We start from the raw sequence: 26,955 nt of genomic DNA, 5'->3' as shown, positions 1-26,955 counted from the left end.
CCACTCATCTTTCTTTTTCATGGCGTTACTTAAATAACAGCCTAATTAATCGTGTGTTTGGTGTATGAGACTGTAAAATGTATTGATGAATGCATGCGCATCCTACATACTTTGGAGAGAAGGTAGTTATTTAAAGAGTATACCATGAAAGCAAACACAAAATGCCATTCAAAGGTCAAGTCCGGGCCTTTAAAAGTTTCTTTATGCATCTGACCGCAAATAAGATTTAAAATGATTGTTCAAAATGGAATAACAATACTACCTCCTTCGTGCAAGTCGGCACATTCTTAGAAGTCATTATTGAGCCAAGTGTTAACTATGAACAAACTGAAAAAAAAAACTATATACTAGTATTCCCAATTTGAAGTAATCGTGATTTGTTAATCGATATTAAACATATAACAGAATAAATTAATCCAAAAACGATCGACTCACCTGGAATTTTCGGCAAATATATTGATTATTCCAAATACAGTGAACATATTCTTCTGAAAAATTAAGGAAACACTCTATTAAAAACTTTGTAAAATCTGGCAAAACAGCAAAAATACACCCGAGAGAGAGAGGTTAGTGGGGATATATCAGTATCGACTTCATTTTAATGTTCAGTGACTTTAATATGAATGAATGCCATTGAATGTTGTATTTTATCTTGTCCAAGAAAACAAACAAGACCCCCCCCCCCCCCCCCTAAAAAAAAAGAGAATAGCAAACGAACTAAATTTAAAAAAATAAATAAATAAATAAAATAAAAACAGACCCATCTTTCTATACATATGAATTCTCATATGATGACCTTGAAATTCAAAGTTACCACACACAGAGAAGCTTTCATTTTCAACTAAATACTTACACTATACAGAGCCAATCCCCGATTTCAATCAATTTGTCGCACAAACATATTATACTAAAAATAATATGGCAGTTTCTCAGAATATCGTAAACAAGGGTGTGTATAGTTGACTATACCTGAACATTTTTAGAATTTTGAAAAAACACTTATCTGTGACAAGAAAATGTTGACGTACCCTACTGGAAAGCTTCAGGTGCCTGATAATCATATATATATATAAAAATAAAATTTGGGCTGCTGAAATATCTTGATCTTAAAGTAGCTGATTATTCCCTGCTATATTCTTCTCATGTACTAGTACTGTTTTCTTTCTTTTTGTTTTGGTCTCAAAGTTATATCAAGAAAAAAAAACGTTTCTATTAAAATGCATAATGTATAAGCTGAATGCATACATGGAGACGAACTTCGTGTTGCGTGGAAGAATAGAACACCGTAATCTCATCTATTTATTGTTAAAGAAAGGTAACTCGTAAATATTTTATATGTACAATATACACAAACGATGTGGAAAATACTCTAAATGTTAGTTAAACCACAGGTTTTCTTTAAATTTCTTATATGCATACTATGAATTAGAAGCAAAAAGTATATAGTACATGTATTTTATTTTTTATGTGACATTTTTCATAATTTTTTCCCGCAAATGAAATGCTTTAACTGAAAACACTGAATGAATGATAATTTTTAATGTTTTTTTTTTTTAAGATTTAATATGATGTTCATTTATCATGATGAAAAGCACAACCATTACATAAAACTGAAGACTAAACCTAAAAAGACAGTGACCAAAAGAAAACCAGGCATTTATCATGATAGAATCACATGGGCACATTCAAATATATCACTGTGATAACTCAATAACTGCTTCTTAATTAATATCTCCAAAATAACAGAGTTTCTTAATTATCTCCAACATACACATCAAAACTGTTATAACATTCATTTAATAGCAACAAAATGGGTTTCCTTGAAAATGAAACTTTTTCATTCGCAGGTATCTATATTTCTGTGTGCAAATGTTACCCTGTAATAACTAGAACAAATTTACATCTACCAAAAAACCAGTAGAAAATTAGCTCATTGTATTTGTGACTAATAAAAAAATAGCTTATATACTTTCTAAAACTTGTTTGAAACAATGACTGAAATTCATGGTGTGCATTTTCAATGAATTAACTAGTACACATACATTGTATTTTGCGCAACTCTATTGAATACACATACAAACATGGTTATGATGTATTCACATTCTACCTTATCAAATGAGATTGTAATTCTAAAATGTACCAAAATCAAAGAAAAATTCAAACGATGCTACACAACCACTCACAATGTCATCTTTTCTACAGTGCCTGGTTATTGAAAAAAAACGGAGAAATTGCATAAATAAATCGAAGAGTTCAATGCACATCTTTTCGTACAGAAGACTTTCAGCACTGATATCCATTTCAGTAAATCTCCAGAATCTCTTCAGTTCTTCTTCTTCTTCTTTTTCTTCCGTTCACCAGATGTCGATGGCTGGGTTTGCTGCTTCCCAGGCTCTTTCTTCCTTCTATCTTTCTCTGCCTTTAGTTCTCCTTTATCAATATTTTTATTTACTTCCTCAAACAGTTCTTTCTTGAAGTCTTTTTCAGATGAAGTCCAGCTAAAAAATGAAACTTTCTTCATTATCAAGTTGATAAATGAAGACTCCATTGTTGATTTTCCAAGAGATTTTGAATGTAAGTCTGAAACATGCTTTAGCCTTGCATTATACTGTATGCGTACTTAAAAAAGCGGGCTTCATATTTTAGTGGCTTTGGCGCAGACAATAATGCGCTAATTCATGAATACCACTAAGAAATCCTTTATAAATACAATATATGGCACGGACATATGTAGCGCTAATTCATGAATACGCCAACAACTCATACCCAGAGACTGGGCTAAATGTAATACGCCAAATTATGTACACGTACAGTAATTTCTTCTTAATTTTAGTACATGTAGCGGTAATAACTTGCCTTGACAATGCATCATATGCCTTTAATGACACAAGACACTTCTCTAATAGCTGAGGCCCAGGGTCCAAATTTCCCCAGTCCTTGTGGTCAAATCCAGGTGGAAGATCATTTACATTGCCAAGTCCTTTATCTTTGATAAATTTGAAAGCAACCTACAGTTCAGAAGTCAAACAATAAAAAAAGAAGGATAATTCACAACCATATCATTATTTATGAAGGTTTAAAAATACACCCTAGAAGTAGTAGTTTATCATGGTTCTTTGAAAAGAAAAAAAAGGAAGGGGCCCATAGGCCACAATACTCACCTGAGTAACTTTGGCCCTGCTGTTCTTCACAAGATTTCCCCCCTTGTGGCCCACCCTACCCCAGGGGGTCATGATTTGAACAATTTAGAATCTACACTTCCCCATGATGATTCAACATCAGTTTCAGCTTTTCTGGCCCAGTGGTTCTTGAGAAGAAGATTTTAAAATATTTTTTCTAAATATTTCAATTTAAAACTTGGATTCCCTATTGTGGCCCCGTCCTATCCCATGGGGTCTTGATTTGAACAATTTAAAATCTACACTACCCCATTATGCTTCAATATAAGTTTCAGCTTTTCTGGCCCAGTGGTTCCTGATAAGAAAATTTTTAAAGTTTTTTTTTTTTTTCAAAATATTTCAATGTCAAACTTGGATTCCCTATTGTGGCCCTGCGCTACCCGCGGGGGTCATGATCTGAACAATTTAGAATCAACACTACCATAGGACACTTCCAATCAAGTTTCAGCTTTTCTGGTCCAGTGGTTCTTGAGAAGACGATTTTTTAAAATATTTTTTTCTATATATTTCAATGTTAAATATAGATTCCCTATTGTGGCCCCACCCTACCCCCGGGGATCATCATTTAAACAATTTAGAATCTACACTACCCCAGGATGCTTAAACATAAATTTCAGCTTTTCTGGCCCAGGGTTCTTGAGAAGAAGATTTTGAAAGATTTTTCCTATATATTTCAATGTAAAACTTTGATTCCATATTGTGGCCCCACCCTACCCCAGGGGGTCATGATTTAAACAATTTAGAATCTACACATCTCTAGGATGCTTCCACATAAGTTTCAGCTTTTCTGACCCAGTGGTTCTTGAGAAGAAGATTTTTAAAGATATTTCCTATATACAGTCAAACCTTGTTATCTCAGACTCCATGGGACTGATTAAAAAATTTGAGATATCTGAGGATTCGAGATATCAAGGGTAAATACTTAAAAAATAAGTAGTTTGGACTTCAAAATCACTTCAACATATCCATGGTATTTGAGATATCAGTGTTCGAGATACTGAGGTTTAACTGTATTTTAATGTAAAACTTGGATTCCCTATTGTGGCCCCATCCTACCCCTGGGGGTCATGATTCAAAGAATTTAGAATCTACTCTTCCCCAGGATGCTTTCACATAAGTTTCAGCTTTTCTGGCCAAGTGGTTCTTGAGAAGATTTTTTAATGACCCTGTCCTATTTTTATTTGTTCTTGATTATCTCCCCTTGTAAGGGAGCTTGGCCCTTCATTTTAGGAATTTAAACTCCCCTTCACCCAAGGATGCTTTGTACCAAGTTTGGTTAAAATTGGCCCAGTGATTCTTGAGAAGAAGTTGAAAATGTGAACAGTTTACAGACGGACAGACAGCTAGACGGATGGGCGACGAACAACAGGTGATCAGAAAAGCTCACTTGAGCTTTCAGCTCAGGTGAGCTAAAAACACAATATGAAGGGTGTAACCAAATCAGATTCGAAATACTACACTTTGAAAAGAATGGCAATAAAATGTAAATATTTGCTCTAAATTCCTGAGATAGCATTCTGAACTTATACGGTACCTTCATTAATTAATCAATTTGTAGATATCATAATATTTTTCTAAATGACTCTAGTAGGAGATTTTGCCATCACAAGCAACCTTGTGATGGTACATGTACACACTGTCATCAGCGACAATATGCATTTACCCTCAATGCACATATTATCATCTACATCTAAGGGCACATAATGCTGTCAGCTGCAAAATCATACATGTATATATTGTTGATGGTGACAATATATACCTACCCTCAAAGAGCATATTGTTGCCCCATGGTTAGGGCTTCCAGTAATATGGATGCTGATGATAAAATATCATATATATCATCTTCATGAGATCAAATGTTCACTTAAAGACAATTCAATGCCTTTTTGTATGCACAATTGTCATTTTAAACTCCACTGACATTTATAATTCATAGACATGTACAAGCTACACTATGAAGAGGGTGAATGGTGCAAATTGCACGATTTAATAAATTCATAGAGAAGACTTACAATGTCTAGGATCTCTATCTCACCCTCCTCCCCCCCCCCCCCCCCTCCCCTCCATGCCCCCAGGAAATTTTTCTTCAGGACTATATAAAATATGGCAATGAAATGTGCAAATATGCACAATTTTATGAATATATGTCATCTGCAATTACAATATGTGCTGATTTGCGAGGTACATTTTGTTGCCCTGGAAAAAAGGCTTGTCTCGGCACATATTGTAGCTGGTGTCAATATGTTCTGATGGACGACAATATGTGCAGTGAGGGTAGGTACATATTGTCATTGGGAACAATATGTACAGGGTGACAATACCACCATAAACTTTTATGTAATGTACAATTCTCTGAATAACAATCCTACATTGATTTAGTACAAATGATCATGCTTGGAGATCAAGTCAAACTCTTTGCTTATATGCTACTTTTATGTTAGTGTGAATTTTTTCTGTCCCTTCAATAAAAATTCATGGTGCTGAATTTCAAACTGCTGATCAATTACACTCCCAGCTCTAAATCACTGTGGTAGAGAAACATGGTATCCAGTATTTATAAGTTTTGACAAGGCTTTACAAAATGATGGATTAAATCTACAAAGACTTCACATACATGACCTTGACCCTTTCAAATGACCTCTTCCTTGATTAAAAACAAACCTCTGGTCATAAGCAACCATTTTGCTAAGAGTGAGCTAGCTGCCATTGTTTCTCAATTAAGAGGACTCAGTGGTCATGGCCATTCTAAAATAATTTTTTAACCCTTCAGAAAAAAGAGCTAAGTATAAAAATATACAACATTGTATTATGTTATAGCTGGAACATATCGTTTTTTCTTTACTTAACAATAGTTTATGGCTAGAAGATTATATTTCATATTTTTAGGCATCGTCACAAACCACGGTTTTGAGTCCACAAGCTCCTTCAAACCAGGTGATGATAGAAAGAATCAATGTGAATCACCTGTGGGTTACAGACAATGATTTTTATGTGGATCTTTTGGGTAATTTGTTGACCACTCAGCCTTGATCCTTAAAGACTCTGACACTAAAATTTATGTTAGCTCATAGCAACAAATGGACATGGTGATTCCTGTATTAAACATTATTTATATTGAGTATATATGTAAATAGTTTACCTCATTATCATAAACATCTGTGCCATCCAAGATAATACTATATTGGTCAAATAATGCCTTTGAAGCATCTGCTATATTGTGAAAAATCTGAAATATACAAATAATGTATATCACAATAAAAAAAATTGTTCAATACAAGTAAACATATGCCCCCCCCCCCTTTAATTTTTCAATCTGTCTGTTACATTTCTCTAATGATAGAAATTTGACTTGCTGGAATCATTTGGGGGTTAATGTTTGTGGGGAATGAAAATTTTACTGGTTTGTGGGGATGTAATTTTGTGGATAACACATACAGAAGATTCAATGGCCGAATATTACAAAGTTATTGTTGAGTCATTATAAAACCTCAACAACAAAAAAATGTACATATGTACTAGGAAAGATTAAAACCTTAATGCCAAGAATATAATATTTATATACATTGTATATACATATAAATCATGATGTCCACAGAACTAAGGTGGGGTCATAACATTGGGTCAGAGTTGTGGAAAACTGTCGGTCATACTGGCAAAAAATATGTGTGATCGGAAAAAATGCTATCGATGTTGGTCCAAATGACCGGTCCCTTTTTTGGTTAAAGTTTTTTGTTTTTCCATTTATCATCAGCACACTTCCCAGCTTAATATTATCGTACCTTATATGCGATTGCATAATACTTTTTCTTTACACTAGATTGAGGCTATAAGTGAAGTTCTCGTGACCTATTGAATTTATAAACTGGGGCAGAATTAGGTAGAAAACATAAAGAAACAGATAAAGACAAGTTAATATGAAAAAGGTCGAAAAAGAATTCCAACACAGTTGGGGAAAGTGGTAAATCTAGTACTTTTGACTGTCCCGGATTTCGTTTTTTCATCTATCGTGTTGATATCTTTATTATTGATGCACAGAATTTCTACAATTTTTAGACTCATTTTCTAGGTTAATATTATTCCCAAATGCATAAATGTTTCAAAAAAATGTTTACTATGCTGAATTAGCATTGTCACCTGCCCAAAAGCGGTGAAATCTGGTATTGTTATAAATGCAAAAAAACGAAAATGGAAGAGGATTTGGAAATGGAGACTGAATGTTATATTATTATTAAGTAAATAGATGTGTGTAATGAAGTAAAGAAATGTTAAGCTTTTTTTTTTTAAATTTTGCAACTATTTTCAACTATTTCAGATCGGCAAGAATCACTTCGGACCGGCTTATTTTGTCTTCTTGCCAGTCCGAATGACTGGGTATCTGAAAAAGTTTTCCACAACTCTGTTTGGTCCAAGTTTCAGATAGATATTTGTTTAAAAAAAAATCATCCCAAAATTTATCTTTAAGAACTGTTGAGCTATATTCAAATTATGAGGAACTAAAGTCATCAGTGGAATTGAAGAAATAACTTGTTCCATTGCTACATTTACCTTAACTTCAGGACATTTAGTGTTCAAAAAATCTCTGAATTCTCCATCAGTTAGTAGCTGCTCAGTAAAGTTAAAAGCTCCTGACTTAGTGACACAGGATACAGATTCTATTTTCCCCTCAACCATGTGGCAGTACACAAATACAGGTTCTTTAGACTTCAAATCTTCCATATCAATATTACAGTCATATCGGTTATTCACCACCTTGAAGTCTACAAGTACAGTATTTCAAAAGAAATAAAAGGCAACTCAAATGACATGAATTGTACAGTTTTCTAACAGTGTGATATAACAAGCAAATTCCTGCAGCTATTTGTTTAAAAGACAACTTATCTGAAAACTTAATGGACAACAGAATACACAAGGGCACTGTAAACTGAAAGATCTTAAAATTCTCACAGCATAATTTCATAACAAACACAATTTCTGAAGTATTGAACAATAGTTTTTGTAACAGTATCAATACCTATTGCTTCCTTTTATCTGGGCATTTTTCTTGCTATCTTGCATCTTTGTATCACATGTACCAAGGAAAGCACATAATTTAAAAACTGTGTCAAAATATACCGCAAAAACCTATCATTGCATTTGACCTTTTGACTCTAATACATGTAGTAATCAGGCTTCTTTGACACTGATCATCTACTTGTAGAGATCTCTTTGGAAAGAATTAGACTGAAAGTCATTGGGAACTTTTTAAAATCATGTCTACAAAATCACTCATGTCATTGACTTTATCCTTAACCTATCAATCATAGATTTCTCTTCATGGCCACCTAGCATGAAACAAAAAGATCAAATAGTACACTTCCCCATTGATTTCACTACTTAGTATGATTGACCTTAACCTTTCCTTCAGTATTAGTACCATAAAATCATACTTCTGGCCACTTAGTATCTCTAAAGCATTCAACTTAGATGTCAACATCAACTTTATTTAAAAGTTTCACCTTGCAAGACTTACTGTAAAAAGTATTACATTTGGCTATGTATTCTATTTAGAGCCTTTTGTGAAAAGCAGCTTCTGCTAAATCAAGTACATTGCTAAATGTCTTGTGCATATACACATGTATATTCATATAAAGCACATTCAGAAAGAGATTAATCAAATCTTAATGCTAACTTGTTTAGAAATGAATTTCTGCCAAATATCATATTTGCCAAATAAAATACATTTACAGTATTTACTTTGAACCCTAAAATTAAAATAACTTCATGTGCTGTCCATGTAGCAATGTATCAGGCATGAAACTAAAAGATGATGTGGTGTGCTGTCATTTACATGCATAAAATTGATTTAACTATTACTCCTTTGACCTTGATCTATTGCATCTACAATCAATAGTTCATTTCTGGAAATGACAACATTTTGTTAATTAATCACTATCTCTGAACTTGCATGATTTTTTCCCTAAACCAAAAGAATTTTTTCCAGCTACTTAAAGCTTTTCTGTTACAAGTATGAAACTCAATGGTCAAACAGTATTCTTTAATTTGTATTCACCACAGTTTTTGAACCATTATTGCCTTTAACCTTGTCCTTTTTAATAACCAAATGTCAGTAGGTCTCCAGCCACTTGACATATTTACAGCAAGTTTGAGAATGACAAGTCAAATATTATTATATCCAGAAAATACAGTCAAACCTCGTTATCTCAAAGAAGATGGGACCATAAAAAAAAACTCTGGATGCGATATTGAGGGTAAATTATGTAAAAAAAAAAACAAAAAACAAAACAAAACAAAAAAATGGTGATGGAACTTTCAAATCACTTTGACATATGCATAGTATTCAAGATATCAGAGTTCAAGATAATGAAGTTCAACTGTAGTTATAAACATAAGAATGTACTCAAATGTCAAACATTTATATATTCCTGTGACTTTGTTGTGAGGGGTAGCAATGTTTGTGAGCATATTGCAGAAGCTTGTAATTATTATCACATATGTACCTTGTGGTTCACTAGAGGATTCATTCACAGCACCATCACTCTGATCTGTGGTATCTTTGTCCCAATCCTCAGGAACAGCATCTAAAAGAGACAAGTACAAGTACTGCCAAAGGGGACCTCAATTCTTACTTCAATAGATGTAGACTTTTTTGACATGATTAACAGCTCCAGTTTAGAGATTCTTGATCTTTTTAATTACTTTACTGAATCTATAATTTGAAAGATATATTGTGCTCATACTTTAAGTATTACAATTTTAGATATACATATACCATATTTACATATTGTGCTTTTTCTATGTGGATTTCTTCCCTTGCCCACTCAATTTCATTTAAGTTATACATTTGTTGATGTAGCTTTTGTGTTGATGAAGCTTTTTCTATGTGGATTTCATCCCTTACCCACTCAATTTCATTTACGTTATATATTTGTTGATAAGGGAAACACTTGAAAAGTGAACCCAATATTTCCACAGTTTCAGTTTTCAGTCAGATATGGTGTAGTAAACACCAAGAACAGCCAAAAAAACTTTTCATTACTGTAAACATGGCTATATCCAAGGTTTGAATGTTAAATGATTTCAGTATTTTAGAAATATAGGGAGTCAGAACTTTAATGATCTACTAGTATTTAACATTGACTTTTAACAAAAATGAGAGTTTACAAATGGAAAAACTGGAAGATTAGCTAATTGTTAATTTCAGAATTGTTTCCACACCATCAAAGTTTCCAAGTTTCCAATTTATATCAGAAGTTCGTAATATTGGATTGCTATTTCATTAGCTTGAACAACGTGGTGACAAGACTTCAATTTAGGACGGTATTCAAGTTACATGTTTCTCTAATTGTGTTTTACTGTAATTTTGTTATATTTGAAACAGTAACTAAACATACAGATCATGCCTTTCAGTAAATAAGCAGTTAAATTGTGAGCTTTTAATAACAAACGTTCAGAATATTGCCATGTCACAGTATTTGAAAAATGGTATTGTTACCACTTGTGATTTTTATAATGGTCCCTACCAGCATTTTGTGGTAAACTGTCTTCCTCTTCCATTTCATTCTCCTCTGAAAACAGAGCTGTAGCTGCCTCCATATTGGACTCTCTATCTCCCTGGTTATTCTTCTTTTCCTTTTTTTTGTCCTCTCCCTGGTTTTCGTTGTCTTCATTCTCTCCTCTCTGTTGTTTATTTTTCTTCTTCTTCTTCTTTTTCTTTTCCATTTCTCCAGAAAGCCCAGGAATTTTAGGTCCATCTTTGATCTGATCATTGAAAAGGAGGCTCTGTCCTAAGAGACAAAAATGTGCATATTATTTCATTTCTTTATATCTTTTGTTATATGTTGAAATTCTAAAAGTCTCATAAATAAAGCAACAAACTGCTGTACTGTGAAGTTTCCACTACTATATCTGGACACTTATTGATTTTTAAGAAACAATCTCATATTTTGAAATGATTCAAACACTTGTTTGACAAAAAAATATTAATCCATATTATACAAGCAATAAACATACTTGTGCGTCTGTTTAAGACCGTTTCAAAATGACATGGCCTGATGAAGCCGTTTTCATCTCCAGAACACAGAATCACATTGTTGGCCGATCTAAAGAACTTCAAGCCACCTGTCAAAAGTTATTACAAACTTCAAAATTGATATTAAAAAGGAAAATATTTTAAGATTTACCTTCACCTTAAGGTTGTGGGAGCATAAAATCTAAAAAGCACAAAGAAGTTGAATTCAAGTCAAATATGGTTTTTAACTAATGAAGTTAAGATTAAACATTGGGAAGAGTTTTAATAAAAAATTTTACAATCCTACCAAAAAAAAAAATACTGTCAAAGAAATTATATTTCGGGAAAGTGAATACTCTTACTTTCTAATGCCTTTTCCATATTTATCTTGATAATGACTTCACAGCTACTCCTCATTCCTAAAACATTCAAGTAAATCACTATGAATATAAAAACTACATTGTACTACATTTCATACTGTAACCACTGAATTGTGATACGAGGGGTGATCAAAAAGTTTGCGAACTATCTCTATATTTACAATACCACAATTCAGATCAGAATGAAATTTGGCACACGTATAGTCGTACAAATGCTCTATAAATAGCAGATGCTACGTAATGTTTTGCTCCATGTTTGTGACGTCACAATGGGAAAATGATGTCTATATGTAGATGACTTGTGACAAAAAATGGTTGACTCAGTCGTATTCGAGCAACAAAGGGCTGTAAAGTTTTTAGTATATCTTGGAAATTCCTTTGCAGTAACATATAATAATTTGTACAAGGTTTATGAAGACAAAAGACTTGCCAGAAGTTCAATCATTAATTGGATTGATTGTTTTAGTGAAGGAAGGGAGATGGTTAAAAATGATGTTTGTTCTGTTGCCCAGTGAAGGCAAACTGGGAAAGCGATGTGTCCTTAGTTGAGCAATTTGTTATGAAAGATCGCCAAGTTACGATTTGAAAAATAGTTGAATATCTTAACAATAATATAATTAATAATTCCCTAAAATATCGTTTAATTTAGACTTTAAACATATCAGAAATGATAAAAAGAATGTGCCCATGCTTTATCCACATTGGATAAACTATGCTCCCAAGACATATACACTCGGGTTTTGAAGGTCATAATGCTCATTCTGGAAAAGGATATCCTTATCCACCCATCCTATTGGCGAGATTTGGCCATTTTTGACAAATGGACTGTTCTTGTTATAAAAAATAACTTTCATGGTAAGAAATACAAGACTCGGGAAAATCTTTAAGCTTCTGTGAACAGAACGCTTCGGAGCATGTCACGTGACCGCCTGGATCACGTGATTCGCGCATGGGCAGAACGGCAGCAGATGTGCATTAAAATCGGAGAGGACTACTTTAACAAATATTGAATGCTGAAACCTAATTTTATTTCTTCTATGAAAGCAATTCAATTAGTTCGCGAACTTTTTGATCACCCCTCGTATTGTATAACAGGATAGATGTATCATTCGAGCCATCTTTAACCACCACTTACCACTAATGACACCATTTTCTCCTGGTTCTCCAGCAGCAAAATGTATGTGATTTCTGTTCATTTTATGTAAACCCTGAAAAAAAGCCAAACAAAACATACATTGTAAGTTATAGAGGTTTTAAGGCACATTTCACTTTCATTTATTTTAAAAAAAAAAAGCAATGTCTCACACATGTATCAAATAAATCAAATAAATAATTGATAAACATAGGATCTTCCATGGTTGTGGTTGGATACGATTTTTATCCAAAGAATTGTGTAGGTTTTTTTTTTATCCAAAAGCCCTTGAGAGGAGATGTATGTTGTTTATTTTCAATCCCCTAGCCTTGGAGAGGGGATAAAGATACACAACAAGTTGGATAAAAATCATATCATATCAAAATAGTGGGTCTCTGTACTTGAATCATCCATGCAAGATTGGTCCAGGTAGGTCTTACAGTTATTTGGGAATGGAATTGCTTCATCCAAAGCCTTTAATCTGACCATACATCCAAAATCATTGTACAATGTATATCAATAAAAAAAGATCATCAGAGTGACTGGTAGAATGCATTCCTAACCACTCAACCTGCATTACCCATGCAAGCAAGAACTGATTCAGTTAAGGCTTAATTACTTCACTTCAGAATAGACCTGCTCTAAAAACGTTTAATTCAAAGCCTACATTGGGGTAGGGGTGGGGTGGGTGTATTGGAATAAAAAGCAAGCATTCTGTATAAATAAGGCTTAAAAAAAAAAACAACTGATATTATACCAGAAATATCAATACCTGTTCTTTAATAATTTCCCATGAACTGAAGTAAGTTCCATGTATGACATCTGGGGCTTCTTTAGCATTTGTTATGGGTGTCAACTCAAGACCCTCCACCTGTAAAGAAATTTAGAAAATGCATCTGATCCATAAATCCAAAACATTTCTTAGCACTGCCTAATTCATAAAATTTTAGACCATAGCTTGCTTATTTTTATGTCTATTGGTACCATTTCTATGGAGGAAATTAAATATTTCTGAAACACCATAAAAGAATTATCTGATGAATTAACCAAAAGTCTCTGATGAGACTGTAGCTCTACTGGTCTGTACGTATAGCAAAAGAAAAGTAGCACTTGGATTTGAAACTTTGCAACATGCAACAATAAATAGAATTATGTATCTTAATGTAGTCTACTTCTGTGCCAAGTTATATTGAAATCAAACAAAAACTGTAGGAGGAGTAGTGTTTTGAAAATATTTCACGGAAATTTCTATTTTTAGTAACCATGACAACACCATTCACCGAAATAAAGAAAAAAAAAAAACAGAAATACATATTATGTATCGTAGTGTATTCTATCTGTGTGCCAAATTAGATTGAAATCAGACCAAAATTGTAGGAGGAGTAATGTTTTATGGGAATTTCACAAAAATTTCTATTTTTAGTAACCATGGCAACACCATCCATCGAAATCAAAAACCGATGCACTAAATTATGTATCTTAGTGTAGTGTACTTGTGTGCCGAGTTATATTGAAATCAGACCAAAACTGTAGGAGGAGTAGCGTTTTAAAGGAATTTCACAGAAATTTCTATTTTTCGTAACCATGGCAACACCGTCCATCAAAATCAAAAACCGATGCACTAAATTATGTATCTTTGTGTAGTCTACTTGTGTGCCAAGTTATATTGAAATCAGACCAAAACTGTAGGAGGAGTAGCGTTTTAAAGGAATTTCACAGAAATTTCTCTTTTTAGTAACCATGACATCACCGTCTATCAAAATCAAAAACCGATGCACTAAATTATGTATCTTTGTGTAGTCTACTTGTGTGCCAAGTTGTATTGAAATCAGACCAAAACTGTAGGAGGAGTAGCGTTTTAAAGGAATTTCTATTTTTAGTAACCATGGCAACACCGTCCATCAAAATCAAAAACCGATGCACTAAATTATGTATCTTTGTGTAGTCTACTTGTGTGCCAAGTTATATTGAAATCAGACCAAAATGTAGGAGGATTAGTGTTTTAAAGGAATTTCACAGAAATTTCTATTTTTAGTAACCATGGCAACACCGTCCATCGAAATCAAAAACCGATGCACTAAATTATGTATCTTAGTGTAGTGTACTTGTGTGCCAAGTTATACTGAAATCAGACCAAATCTGTAGGAGGAGTAGCGTTTTAAAGGAATTTCACAGAAATTTCTATTTTTAGTAACCATGGCAACATCGTCCATCAAAATCAAAAACCAATGCACTAAATTATGTATCTTAGTGTAGTCTACTTGTGTGCCAAGTTATATTGAAATCAGACCAAATCTGTAGGAGGAGTAGCGTTTTAAAGGAATTTCACAGAAATTTCTATTTTTAGTAACCATGGCAACACCAAAACTGTAGGAGGAGTAGCGTTTTGAAAAATTGTTTACAGACAGACGGACAGACAGACAGACAGATAGACAGACAGATGGATGGACACCTTACTATCGCATAAGCTCTTCTGGTCTCTGACCAGCAGAGTTAAAAACTCATGTCTATATTATAATTCTCACAAGATTTCAAACCATAACATATGCAATACCCCCTCCCTATGTGTAGTGTGAAGTACATTTATTTATTATTACCTCTACTGAATGTCCTTGGTTTGCCCTTATTTTTAGATGACCATTTTCTTCCTCCAGGGTAAATCTTTTTTTATCATTTGTTGCCACAACATATTTCACATCCTCTACCGTGAAACGTTGATACTCATTTCTGCGAAGAATATCATCCACCCACAAAAAACCACCTGAAATAAATAATTTCTGTCACTAAATTATCTATTATACATGTACAATCTTCTATTTATTTTTATTGTATTTTTACTTGTAAACCTGTTTTCATAGCAGAATCAATCAGTGAAAATAATGTACTTGCGAAATTAAATAGAGTAATGACAAGTAAAATTAAGAAAACTGTGGTTCCCCACTTCCAGGGTCTTCTTGGTTGGGTTGCAATGATTTATGGCATAATTAAATGTCTTGTCTATCCATCATACAAAAAAAGCTTTTACATTTTTGAAGTAAGATGTTCCAGTGCAAAATTTACAGAAATATTAAAGTTTTTGAAAAGTATGTCAAACTTCAAGGTCATAGTCTGAGGTCAGAAATCATAGTACATTCAGAGAGGCCTTGTCAAGGGTAATGCATATGTGAAAAGTATGAAAGCCCTGTCTCTTCGGGTGCAAAAGCTTCAGCCAAGGTTAAAACCCTCTCTCATTCAAAATTTGTTTGAAGTTTTTTGACAGACAGATAAACAGATGTAGAGTTGTATACACAAATAAGATTTGATTTCCCTCACCTTTGTGGAAGCTGGGGAAAAACATTCAATAATGGTACACTCACTTGTACTACAAAGCAGAGGATTCTCTCACAGCTTTTATCTTGTAATTGATAGGGTAGTAATAACATAATGAATACCAATCAATGTCCTTGACCTTTGATCTTTTGACTCAGGCATTCTCTTGTCAACTCAACTTCCCATTATTTGTGTGTGTATAGGGGTGGGGGGGGGGGCTGTTAGAGAATGAAAGATCAAATGTATTCTACAAATCATACCCACAATACTGTTAAAGATTTTTACAGTTTCTTGTGTTTCTCTGTCATAAACTATTGGCATTTAGAAATAATTTTTTGCTCTTTGCTAAAAATATCAAAATGACCTTGGGTAGATTTATCAGACAAACTTTGAAAGCAGCATATTAATTTAGGAATACATGTACATGTTATGCTATATTTTCTATGTGTCAGAAGTGATAACTAACATATCATCTTACCCCCCCCCCTTTGAAAATAAACCCCTATTACTTAAAATACAGTTTAACTTCATAATTACATGTACTTTAACCGCCTCTCGAGATCCAACTGATAACTTTTAATATGTAGGTTGGTATACTACACAGAAACTATAAGTAAACACTTTCTATATGAAACACAACTCTCTCAGCAAGTCAAGCATATTTTACAATATATAGAAATGTCAGAAAGGAATATGACTTTTCTTGGGAGGAAAAAAATTAGACTTCAGATTTCTTTCACTACCTTGCCATATTTTTGTTGCAATAATAAAGCATATTTCTTACCTGGCATAAATTTAAATCCCATCTTTTCTGCTCCATGTCTAAGTATGAATGACAACTTTTTCGAAAGAAAAACCACAGGGTCTTCATCCTAAATTAAAAAAAAAACTTATGTATGTATCTGAAATCTAAAAAATTACACACCCCAATCCAGAAAATCTAATATTATAAAAACCATGCTTAGTGTGGTCTGCGTAAAAGAAAATAAATCACTACAACTTTATGTGTACTCAGAGGTACATGTATTACCTTTCTAAAGTACTGATATTGCCTCTTTTGATATGGCCTTTCAAAATCAAGTCTGCCCCTTTTACTTCTGGATGTATCATATGGACCTCCAGAGCTGCCATAATTATATCTCTGATACCCTTTGTTTGGTCCATAATCCAATCTCTAATTTATTTATGAAAATTTATATGCTTAATTTTTTTGAATTTCTAGTATTGTTAAAAAAAAAAAATCTGTCACAAAATTGGTTGGTAAACTTAAGGATAAATTTAAAGGAACCAAAAAAAAAAAAAAATTCAATGTATATGCATAAGCCAAATTGTGAGTGTAAATCAGAGAAGTGTAACAATGTTCCCATCTGCATCAGATTTTAGCTTTGGTATGGGTATAATTCAGTGAAAAAAAATGAGCAAAATCCTAAAGCAAAAACCCACATGTTCTGCACTTAACAATGTCACAGTGATAAGCACTATATCAAGACATGCAGTGGCAATCTAAAATTATGACCAAAAATTCAATATATTTCTAACAATTGTTTGGAATATTCAGCAAAATTTAATTAGACCCATTTTTTTCAATGTAACTCATGAACTATACCACGAAGCAAATCACATCTTGGAGAAGTCTTACCAATAACATTCTGTGAAGTTTGAAACTCTATATATGCTTCAAAGTATACTGACAAACAGTTTGAAAAGTTTAAAAATAGAGAGAAAAAATTATCATAACTTCCTCAGCAGTAATTTTCTAAGTAAGACCATTTATTCTTATTTTAAGCTCACATACTACAGGTACAGTCATTATGGGCATAAGTATTCCTCACTGATGTCAAAATGGCGGCATTTGTTTACATAAACTACTCACCAAAAAATGCTCTCCTTACCTTAATATTTTGAGAGATGAGTCTCCACTCTTTTTACTTCTCATAGTCTTGAGGGAATTGTTAAATAAGCTGCTGAATATAATTTATATTTACCTTTTTTCCAGAACCCTGTTACTTCCCCAATCAGCTGTTCACAATTTGAGATGGTATTTTTGATGGCCTGTAGATTTCTTTTCAATCATAACCAAATATTTTCTATCTTTACAATGTACATGTATTTCTAAAGACTGTTTTGTTCAATGGGGATTGATGTATGGAGACATTGTCATTCTGAAAGATGTAACTTCAGTCAGGGAATAATCGAGCAATATAAACTGGTCACAAATAGTTTTCTAATATATCTATATATTTTTCAGAGTTAATATTTTAATTAACACTTGTCAAAGTTCCTGTAACTTTGTAACATATACAACCCAATATCAGAGTTGGATCTTCAATCGCACATAGACGAGATAGGGGTTGTCGACTTCAGCTGCCTTTAACAAAATGTACAAATGATTATAATTTTCAATAATCTGCTGGCTTACATTACAAAATACCTAGTTTTTCCAATGATGATCCACAGTCTCACTCCATGAAGTGCATGTTTTTTTCTGTGGCATATGGAAGAACAAGAATCTGCTTTTTCTCTTACATGTACTGTCTTTATTTTGTTCTTTCCATGGTTTAAGAAAATAAAAAAAATTCCCTTTCGTAATTTTTAGTATTTGTAAATTTATCTAAAGTTTCCCTCCTGCTATTTTTCACCAGCCTTGAAAGTTGGTATTTGTCACACACCTCACATCCTCAGGTTTTCTCCCAGATCTATGGCTGTTTTCTACACTGCCGAAATCTTTTTTTTTCAAAATACTGTACAAAGTATTCCTTGATATTCCATACAATCACCAATAGGATGACTTCACCATGCATGGGACACATACAAATGTACCTTGCTTCGGACAACTTTAAGCAATAATCTTGCATCCAACCTGAAGTTTGTATTAATTTTCTTAGAGCTGTTTTTAACTAGTATGTTCATTTCACCATGCATCAGACACAAATTAACCATTCATTGGACATTGTCAGCTGGATATAATTATAATGTATTGTACAGAGACCCATGCATATATGTAATACCAAACCTGATGGCTGTTTTTGCAAACAAGAGGCCCAAGGGCCTTAACGGTCACCTGAGTTACAATATAATTCAGAGGATCCATAAACTGATAAATGAAGCTGTGTTGCCCAAAAGCAAGAAATATAGTATGATTAGCATCTACAAAATAATTGGTCTAGTATCTAATCTGTCCCCCATTTATCACTATTACCATGCAGACTTTTTAGCAAAATGTCTATTTTTTAACCCCATATTATTACTTCTCACATTGGCCTCTCTTGGCCTTTGAAGAACATTCAAAAAGATAAGTTATTTTGACACAATTTTATTCATCTTTTATTTCCAAGTCTATCTGATCATTAAAACTGTGAAAGTACTTTTTGTATTTTACAAAAAATATTCTTGCACAATTCTCGTATTCTATTAACCTTTCAAATACATTGTTTACAGTGATTAATTATCAAAGGTGAATGGCAAAGGGAAATAACTTTGCTCAGCAGAATAAAAGTTAATAGAGCACTGGGCAAGACCAGAACACTTGACTAAATGGTCCAGGTGTTCAAAATTCTGGTACAAATACCTTTGCATATTAAAACTTCTACTCTGTTTGCCTCGAATATGCCCAGAAGCATAGAAGATTTTCAAAGAAATGCATTTTCACTATATTATTAAATAAATAAAGCCCCACCCTTAAACCAGAACATCTGACCCAGGGGCCATGAACTCACAATTCTGGAAGAAGCACCCTTGCTCATCTTAACTATACACTTGTTTCTTTGCTTTATAATCAGTAGTAGAAAAAAATATTTTGAAAGAAATTATGCATTTTCAATATATAATCAATAGATCCCCCCCCTCCCCTCTTCACTTAACCCCTGACCCAGGGGCCATGAATTTCACAGTTTGGAAGAGGCATTCTTCTTTATCATAACCATGCACTTCCTTTGTTTGAATAATACCAAGGAGCAGAGAAGAAGATTTTGAAAGAATTTATGCATTTTCCCTATATAATCAATATAGCCCCTCCCTAACACCAGAACCCTTGACCCAGGGGCCATGAAATTCATAATTTTGGAAGAGGCAACGATGCTCATCATAACTCATCATCACTATGTACTTAGTTTATTTAATATCCACGAGCATAGAAGAAGATTTTCAAAGAATTAATGCAAATTTACTATATAATCAATAGAGCCCCACCCTAACACCAGAACCCCTGACCCAGGAGCCATAAAATTCACAATTTCTGAAAAGGCAGCCATGCTCATCATAACTATGTTCTTAGTTAGTTTATTTAATATCCAGGAGCAGGGAAGAAGATTTTCAAAGAATTAATGCATTTTCACTATATAATCAATAGAGCCCCATCCTAACACTAGAACCCCTGATCCTGGGGCCATGAATTTCACAATTTTGGAAGAGGCACTCTTGCTCATCATAACTATGTACAGTGAACCTTCAGATATCCGGACGCCAGATATCCGGACGCTTCAGTTTCCAGACGATTTTTAATGGGAACAAAATTTTTGAACGTTATTTTGTCTCGTTTAACCGGAATTCTGCATTCCGTATACGGACGGTCTTTTTTCACCACAAAATGAATTTTTACGTTATATTTTGGTTCATTTATCCGGACGATAATTTTTTAACTGGTCTGTCAAGTCTGCTCAAATTTCTTGATCTGGGTGTTAATTGTTGTAAAAACACTGGTCTGGCTGTTTGTTTTTAAAGATGATCACCTGCGACCTGTTATCAATGGCTTGCGGCATCGTTAATTATAGGTCGATAGGTACGCATGAGACTCTCGCTTCTCTAACCTGGTTTTGATACGTATTAAGGAAAATAATTTTATTAGTCTAGGATAATTTTTTCGTAGTTGGCAAATATTTTTTTTTACTGTTAGAATACAGTCGTAACATGGTTTTATGTGCATGTATTTATAGACATGACATTGGAGTTTTTTATGCACTGTATTTTGTGCGCAAAACGTATTTTATGATTTGGATAATTACGATTAGCGTTCGTATACATATGCAGATTATGTCACATTTAGCATCGATGGGTGTTCATATTAAATAAGACTCTACTGACAGTACCGTACCGACATAGCTACTAGGAGAAATTGATTCATTAGACTCTGGGAAGTGGAAATAATTTAATGTGACCATATAAACACGTTTTTATTTCCAATGACACATGTACTTTTTTATTTTATTTAAACAAGTATTGAGTAGTACTAACTTATGTTAAAGTATTTAAACAATAAAAATATGATAAAAAGCAACATTCTTTACTATTGAAATGGTATGAAAGGTCATATAACTAAAATCAAGGCAATTCAGGTATCCGGACGCTTCACATATCCGGACAAATTGACTGGGAACCAAAGCGTCCGGATAAATGAGGCTCCACTGTACTTAGTTACTTTATTTAATACTCAGGAGCAGAGAAGAAGATTTTCAAAGAATTAATGCAATTTTACTATATAATCAATAGAGCCCTGCCCTAACACCAGAACCCCTGACCCAGGAGCCATAAAATTCACAATTTTGGAAGAGACACTCCTACTCATCATAACTATGTACTTAGTTACTTTATTTAATATCCAGGAGCAGAGAAAAAGATTTTCAAAGAATTAATGCAATTTTACTATATAATCAACAGAGCCCCGCCCTAACACCAGAACCCCTGACCCAGGGGCCATAAAATTCACAATTTTGGAAGAGGCCTTCTTGCTTATCATAACTATGTACTTAGTTACTTTATTTAATACTCAGGAGCAGAGAAGAAATTTTTCAAAGAAATAATGCATTTTCACTATATAATCAATAGAGCCCTGCCCTAACACCAGAACCCCAGACCCTAGGGCCATGAATTTCACAATTTTGGAAGAGGCACTCTTGCTCATCATAACTATGTACTCAGTTAGTTTATTTAATACCCAGGAGCAGAGAAGAAGATTTTCAAAGAAATAATGCACTTTCACTATATGATCTATATAGCCCCACCCAAGCATCAGAACCCCTGACCCTGGGGCCATGAATTTCACAATTTTGGTAGAGGGCTCAATGCTTATTAAAATGATGCCAACAGTTTGACTGCTTGATGTCCAGGAGTAAAGAAGATTTTTAAAGATTGCATTTATTTTGATGGTTTTAGCCCCACCTCTCAGGCCCCAGGGGGGCAGGGACCATGAAATTCACAATTTTTGTTCCCCTTCACCAATAGATGCTATATGCCAAATTTGGTGACTCAGGTGACCTGAAAAGAAATATAAACTAAACATATTCAGTGAAAATACATGTTATCGATATATGACAACTAGAAGTGGGCTCTCTTTATTTCTTCGAACTGTAAGATCTTTGATCCCCCAAAACCAAGGGTCTAGTTGCCATATAATGAGGCATTGCAAGGCCTATCTAAGGCAATGTGGATCAATATACCGGTAGTCAATCAAATTTAAAGAGAGGGTAAATTTTTAAATTAAGCATAACAATTTTTTCATGGCAATAATTTATATGCACACAGTTGAATTTCAGTATCTCAAACACCGATATCTCAAATATCATTCATTTTGTAAGACCCAACCACTTATTCTTTAGGTATTTTACCCTTAATAATTCGAATCCTCAGATATCTTGAAGTTTTTTTTAAGGTCCCTTCAAGTTTGAGATAACGAGGTTCGACTGCATTAGGTATTTTAAAGACCACCGCAATAAAGGTAGGCGAAGTTTTTCCTGTTCAATATACTGCTTGTCAGAAGTATGGTGAAACTGTCTGATCCATCACGAATTCTGGCTCCTTCCAAAAAAATCATTTGTTAATAAGATTTTCTCAAGAAATAGCATAAATTTTAATCACATTATACATGTTTAGCTCCATTTTGATAAGATTTGGTTGGTAGATATTGCTAGAACTTGTTAAAGTATGAGGGTCTCTGATGCATGGTGAACTCACCCTATTTGATATATTAATTTCCGTTTTATAAACTTCATTTACTATGTTTAAAATGAAGTTGAATTTCCTCCATTTTCCATTGTTGCTATTTGGTCTAACTTACAAAACAAGTTCTAGATCTAGAGATAAACAGATGAAATTGTACATACTGACATCACTAGAAATTTGTGATGTTATTCTGGCCAATGTCCAAACCCGATATGTTCTCTATAAATAGCACAATCAAAAATAGCTATGACAACTTTTACAGCTATCAATGTATTTTGACATCAGTGACGAATACTTGTGTCCAATGAATGTATGTCAAAAATGTCTAGTTACGGGTATAATACACAAGTGTACTTTGAAAATAACATCTGTATTGCACCAGATTTAATCAATTCCTTAGAAAAATCAAAATGATTAACCTTTAAATATTAGGAGTGTAAAATAATAAATAAGGAAACAATGAAATAAATGAACATGTACAAAGAGAATAAGTGACAAAATATGGGAAAATTCAAAACATTAATGAAGAAGTCACACTTACCCTTTTTCTGCCATAACTCTCTTGTCTGCCTTCATCATTATAGGAATCTCTGGTATAATAAATTAAAAAGTTCATATAAACTAAATGTAAGTTTATATAAAATTAGAATTACGAGTATTGACATAAATGCACAACCGAAAGCTTACAAAAACATATATTTTCTGAAATATAATCATTGCTACCCGGTATCTCTTTGTCTGTCTTGCCTGTGTTGACCACCTCTGTTATACTGCCTTTGCTGATCATACTGCCTACGCTGATCATACTGATGCTCCCCTCCAACAGGATACCTCCCTCCATCATGATACCCTCCTCTGTTGTGATATCCACCTCCATAATTACCAGGCCCATACTGTCCATGCCCCCATCCCCTCTGATGTCCTCCTCTGTTTTCTTGCCAGTTAGAATTTTGTCCTCGCCCTCTAGATCCACCTCTTCCTCTTTGATAACTCTGCCATTCACCCCCATTATTGTATCTTCCTTGATCCACGTGGCCTCCATGTTGATTTTCATTGTGTCTTCTATCATATCTGTTTTGTTTACCATGCTGAAGAAGTGAATAAATATTATTTCACCAAGGTTAAGCAAAGAACAACATTGTTGTTCAACTGAAAAAATGAATAATATGCATATTGCAATTAGCAATAAAACATGAAAAATGCATGAAATTTTTGAATACTAGTAATGAAAACAAGAGGCTCATGAGTCACAACACTCATCTAAGTCACCATTCTTAGTTAAGTGTTGTTAAAGTCTTGGTAAAAATTTGATTGCCAAACTCACTATAAAAGTGGACATGTTACCTTGGACACTTCTCCTTTAGGGCTGAATTCTCTCATGTGATCCTCTTGTTCATCTCTGTAAGATTTGGAATTATCCATAAAAAAATCAATATGTTCTCAAATAATATTTTTCCATTCTATTCAAACATTTACTTATCAAGTTATTCAGCACTACGCACAGCATCATTTGTGACAACACAGTCGAACAATTTCATGTTAAAAATAAACTTAGGTCTAACATGATAAGAAATAGGGGTGTAACAATACACTGGTATACAGCAATACACAAAAGAGTCATATTGCATTTCAGAACAAAAATACTTGTTTTACAAAATGGTTGGGACAAACTTTTCATCTTATTTACCACATCGACATATAGTCCATAAACATGGTACATTTTTTTTTTTTTTTTTTTTATAAATTATCATTGAATGATTAAAGTAATAATCATATGATACATGTAATATAAGATTATAAACCTTGCTTTTCTCCCACGACTTTCTCTTTGTCCACCATTACTTGGGCTGAACTCTCTTGTGTGATCTTCATCCGCAGGACTTTATTATAAAAACAGATTGTTTTCATCAATTAATATTCTGTACACCGTATACACTACATCTCTTCTTACCACATCCTCATAACGTCAGCGGTCCTGAGTCAACATGTTGCCGTTGGACCCCTGACAAATTTTATTCAAAATCATGTGGGCTGACTGTAGCAACATCTTTCAGGAAAATAACAAATCTTGATTGTTACTCTGATCTCTCAACCAATCACATTAAGCCTTTTGGTGATAAACAATGCGTAACGCGTGCATTTTAGGTGTCAACTGATTCAATTCTGTTTATATTATTTGTTTACTGCAATTTGATTAGTGCTTCTCAATGCTCAATGAGAGAAGCAAGCTCAAAGATATCCAATGAAATTTGTCAGGGGTCCAACGGCAACAAGTTGACTCAGGAGCGCTGACTTTGTGAGGATAATTGCCAAATAAAATATACACAATTTTGATTATTCGATCATATCATTAAAGTAAAACATATTTATAATGAACATGCTTACAATATGAATTCATGCCTACAGTAAAGTGATTTTCATTTCTGTAGGTTTTAAAATGCATTGTGAATCTATAATGATGCAAAACTGTTTGTCCCTGGCACTTTGCTATAAGGTATAGTGTGTTTTACTGTAATTATGATTGAAGATAACATAAACCTACACATCTTCTATATAAGCTTTCTTAGAAGTGCATTCAAGATTGGAAAAGATATATTATTCTATATAGAGCTACGATCTTGAATAATATGCTGGTCTGGTTGCTATATAGGGATCACAGGCACTTGTTTCGGTAATAAATTTTTAACCCATAGTATAATAATAACACAAGGTATCTAACTCCGAATTACACGGAGTACCCCCCTCCCCCAGAATCGCACTCATTTACACTTTCAGAGGAAATACACTGACAAACTGTTTATACCTATGTTTTCTACGATAATTTATCTACACAACCATATATGGCATGCTTGTCTTTATTTTCTTTAGTCTCCGTAAACAGCGTCAAAACTCTGCTCGCCGTGTGGAAAAGTCGAATTCAACCATGAAATGGTATGTGCTAATCCCGCACAGAGAACAAAATTAAAAAATGAGTGGGTTTAAAAGTTCAATCCCAGTGTTTAAATATTGCATGAGTAAATAGAACTTGTTTACGTCTGATTTTCCCTGAAAACATTACGATGTTTATCCAATGTAATTTTAGAAACAGATTTTTAGCCAATCAAAATCTCTGTGCGGGATTAGCACATACCACTTCATGGTTGAATTCGACTTTTCCACTCGACGAGCAGAGTTTTGACGCTGTTTATGGAGACTAAAGAAAATAAAGACAAGCATGCCATATATGGTTGTGTAGATAAATTATCGTAGAAAACATAGGTATAAACAGTTTGTCAGTGTATTTCCTCTGAAAGTGTAAATGAGTGCGATTCTGGGGGAGGGGGGTACTCCGTGTAATTCAGAGTTAGATACCTTGTGTTATTATTATACTATGGGTTAAAAATTTATTACCGAAACAAGAGCCTGTGATAGGGATAGCAAGTGCTAATTCACAAAGCACCGTGTTCAAAAGACCTATAGATATCAATAGCCTAACCAATACACAATCTTGCAGACAGCATAGGTAATTTTATTATATACCGGTTACAATGTACTGTAATGAATATTTTTCTTACTTTAGTTTTCTCCCACGGTCCATGTCACTTTCTCCTGACACGTATTGAGGGGCCTGAGCTTCAGACATAGTGGTGACTCGCAGATATTTTCTGTTTAAGTTAGAGACAACCCATCGAGATACTCTGTGAAACCGCCTCGTGGTGAATAATGTAAAATCAAATCGAAAGCAAATGGGCCATTTGGACGTTTTTCAAAAATTTGCTTTCTACTTTGGTGTGCACGCAATATTCCAAGAAATTCCTACTTTCACTTTCACTAACAAAACAGTTATGTATACAACATGCAAGTGTCTTTAAAACTTTAAATTCGCAAGGGTCTTAAATGATATCACACAATTCTATTGCCAGAATTTTTTGTCTTTTCAATGCGGAATGACGCATACGGATATATTAAAGCACAAAACATGTAATTTCAAGCGAAAAAGAGTTTGCGAAGGGGAATAACTCTGATTAGTGATGC

At 33.7% G+C, this 26,955-nt stretch overlaps 1 protein-coding gene across 2 annotated transcripts; it reads right to left on the bottom strand.

The window, feature by feature from the left end:
- Window positions 1-1,450: 1,450 nt before the first annotated feature.
- LOC133183065 (uncharacterized) lies at window positions 1,451-26,734 on the bottom strand. Of its 2 annotated transcripts, XM_061317996.1 has the most exons (18): window positions 26,496-26,734; window positions 24,744-24,821; window positions 24,286-24,340; window positions 23,665-24,029; window positions 23,483-23,531; window positions 17,039-17,182; window positions 16,793-16,880; window positions 15,297-15,460; window positions 13,472-13,570; window positions 12,703-12,775; window positions 11,550-11,606; window positions 11,190-11,297; window positions 10,700-10,963; window positions 9,677-9,757; window positions 7,725-7,936; window positions 6,319-6,405; window positions 2,857-3,008; window positions 1,451-2,498 (listed from the first exon to the last, which is right to left on the bottom strand). In XM_061317996.1, exons 1-18 carry the CDS (start codon window positions 26,561-26,563, stop codon window positions 2,324-2,326), a joined length of 2,319 nt encoding a protein of 772 aa, XP_061173980.1. In that variant the 5' UTR covers window positions 26,564-26,734; the 3' UTR covers window positions 1,451-2,323. The 2 variants fall into 2 exon arrangements, with proteins under 2 accessions (XP_061173980.1, XP_061173981.1); XM_061317997.1 differs by lacking the exon at window positions 17,039-17,182 and having other exon boundaries at window positions 1,453-2,498; window positions 26,496-26,728.
- Between the last annotated feature and the right edge of the window lie 221 nt (window positions 26,735-26,955).

This window comes from Saccostrea echinata, unplaced genomic scaffold (genome assembly GCF_033153115.1).
Source record: "Saccostrea echinata isolate AGI-Se365-2 ecotype Australia unplaced genomic scaffold, CSIRO_AGI_Sech_v1 ptg000009l, whole genome shotgun sequence".
Lineage (NCBI taxonomy): Eukaryota > Metazoa > Mollusca > Bivalvia > Ostreida > Ostreidae > Saccostrea > Saccostrea echinata.
Note: the sequence above shows the minus strand (reverse complement) of the source record. Positions and strands in the feature narration are given on the sequence as shown.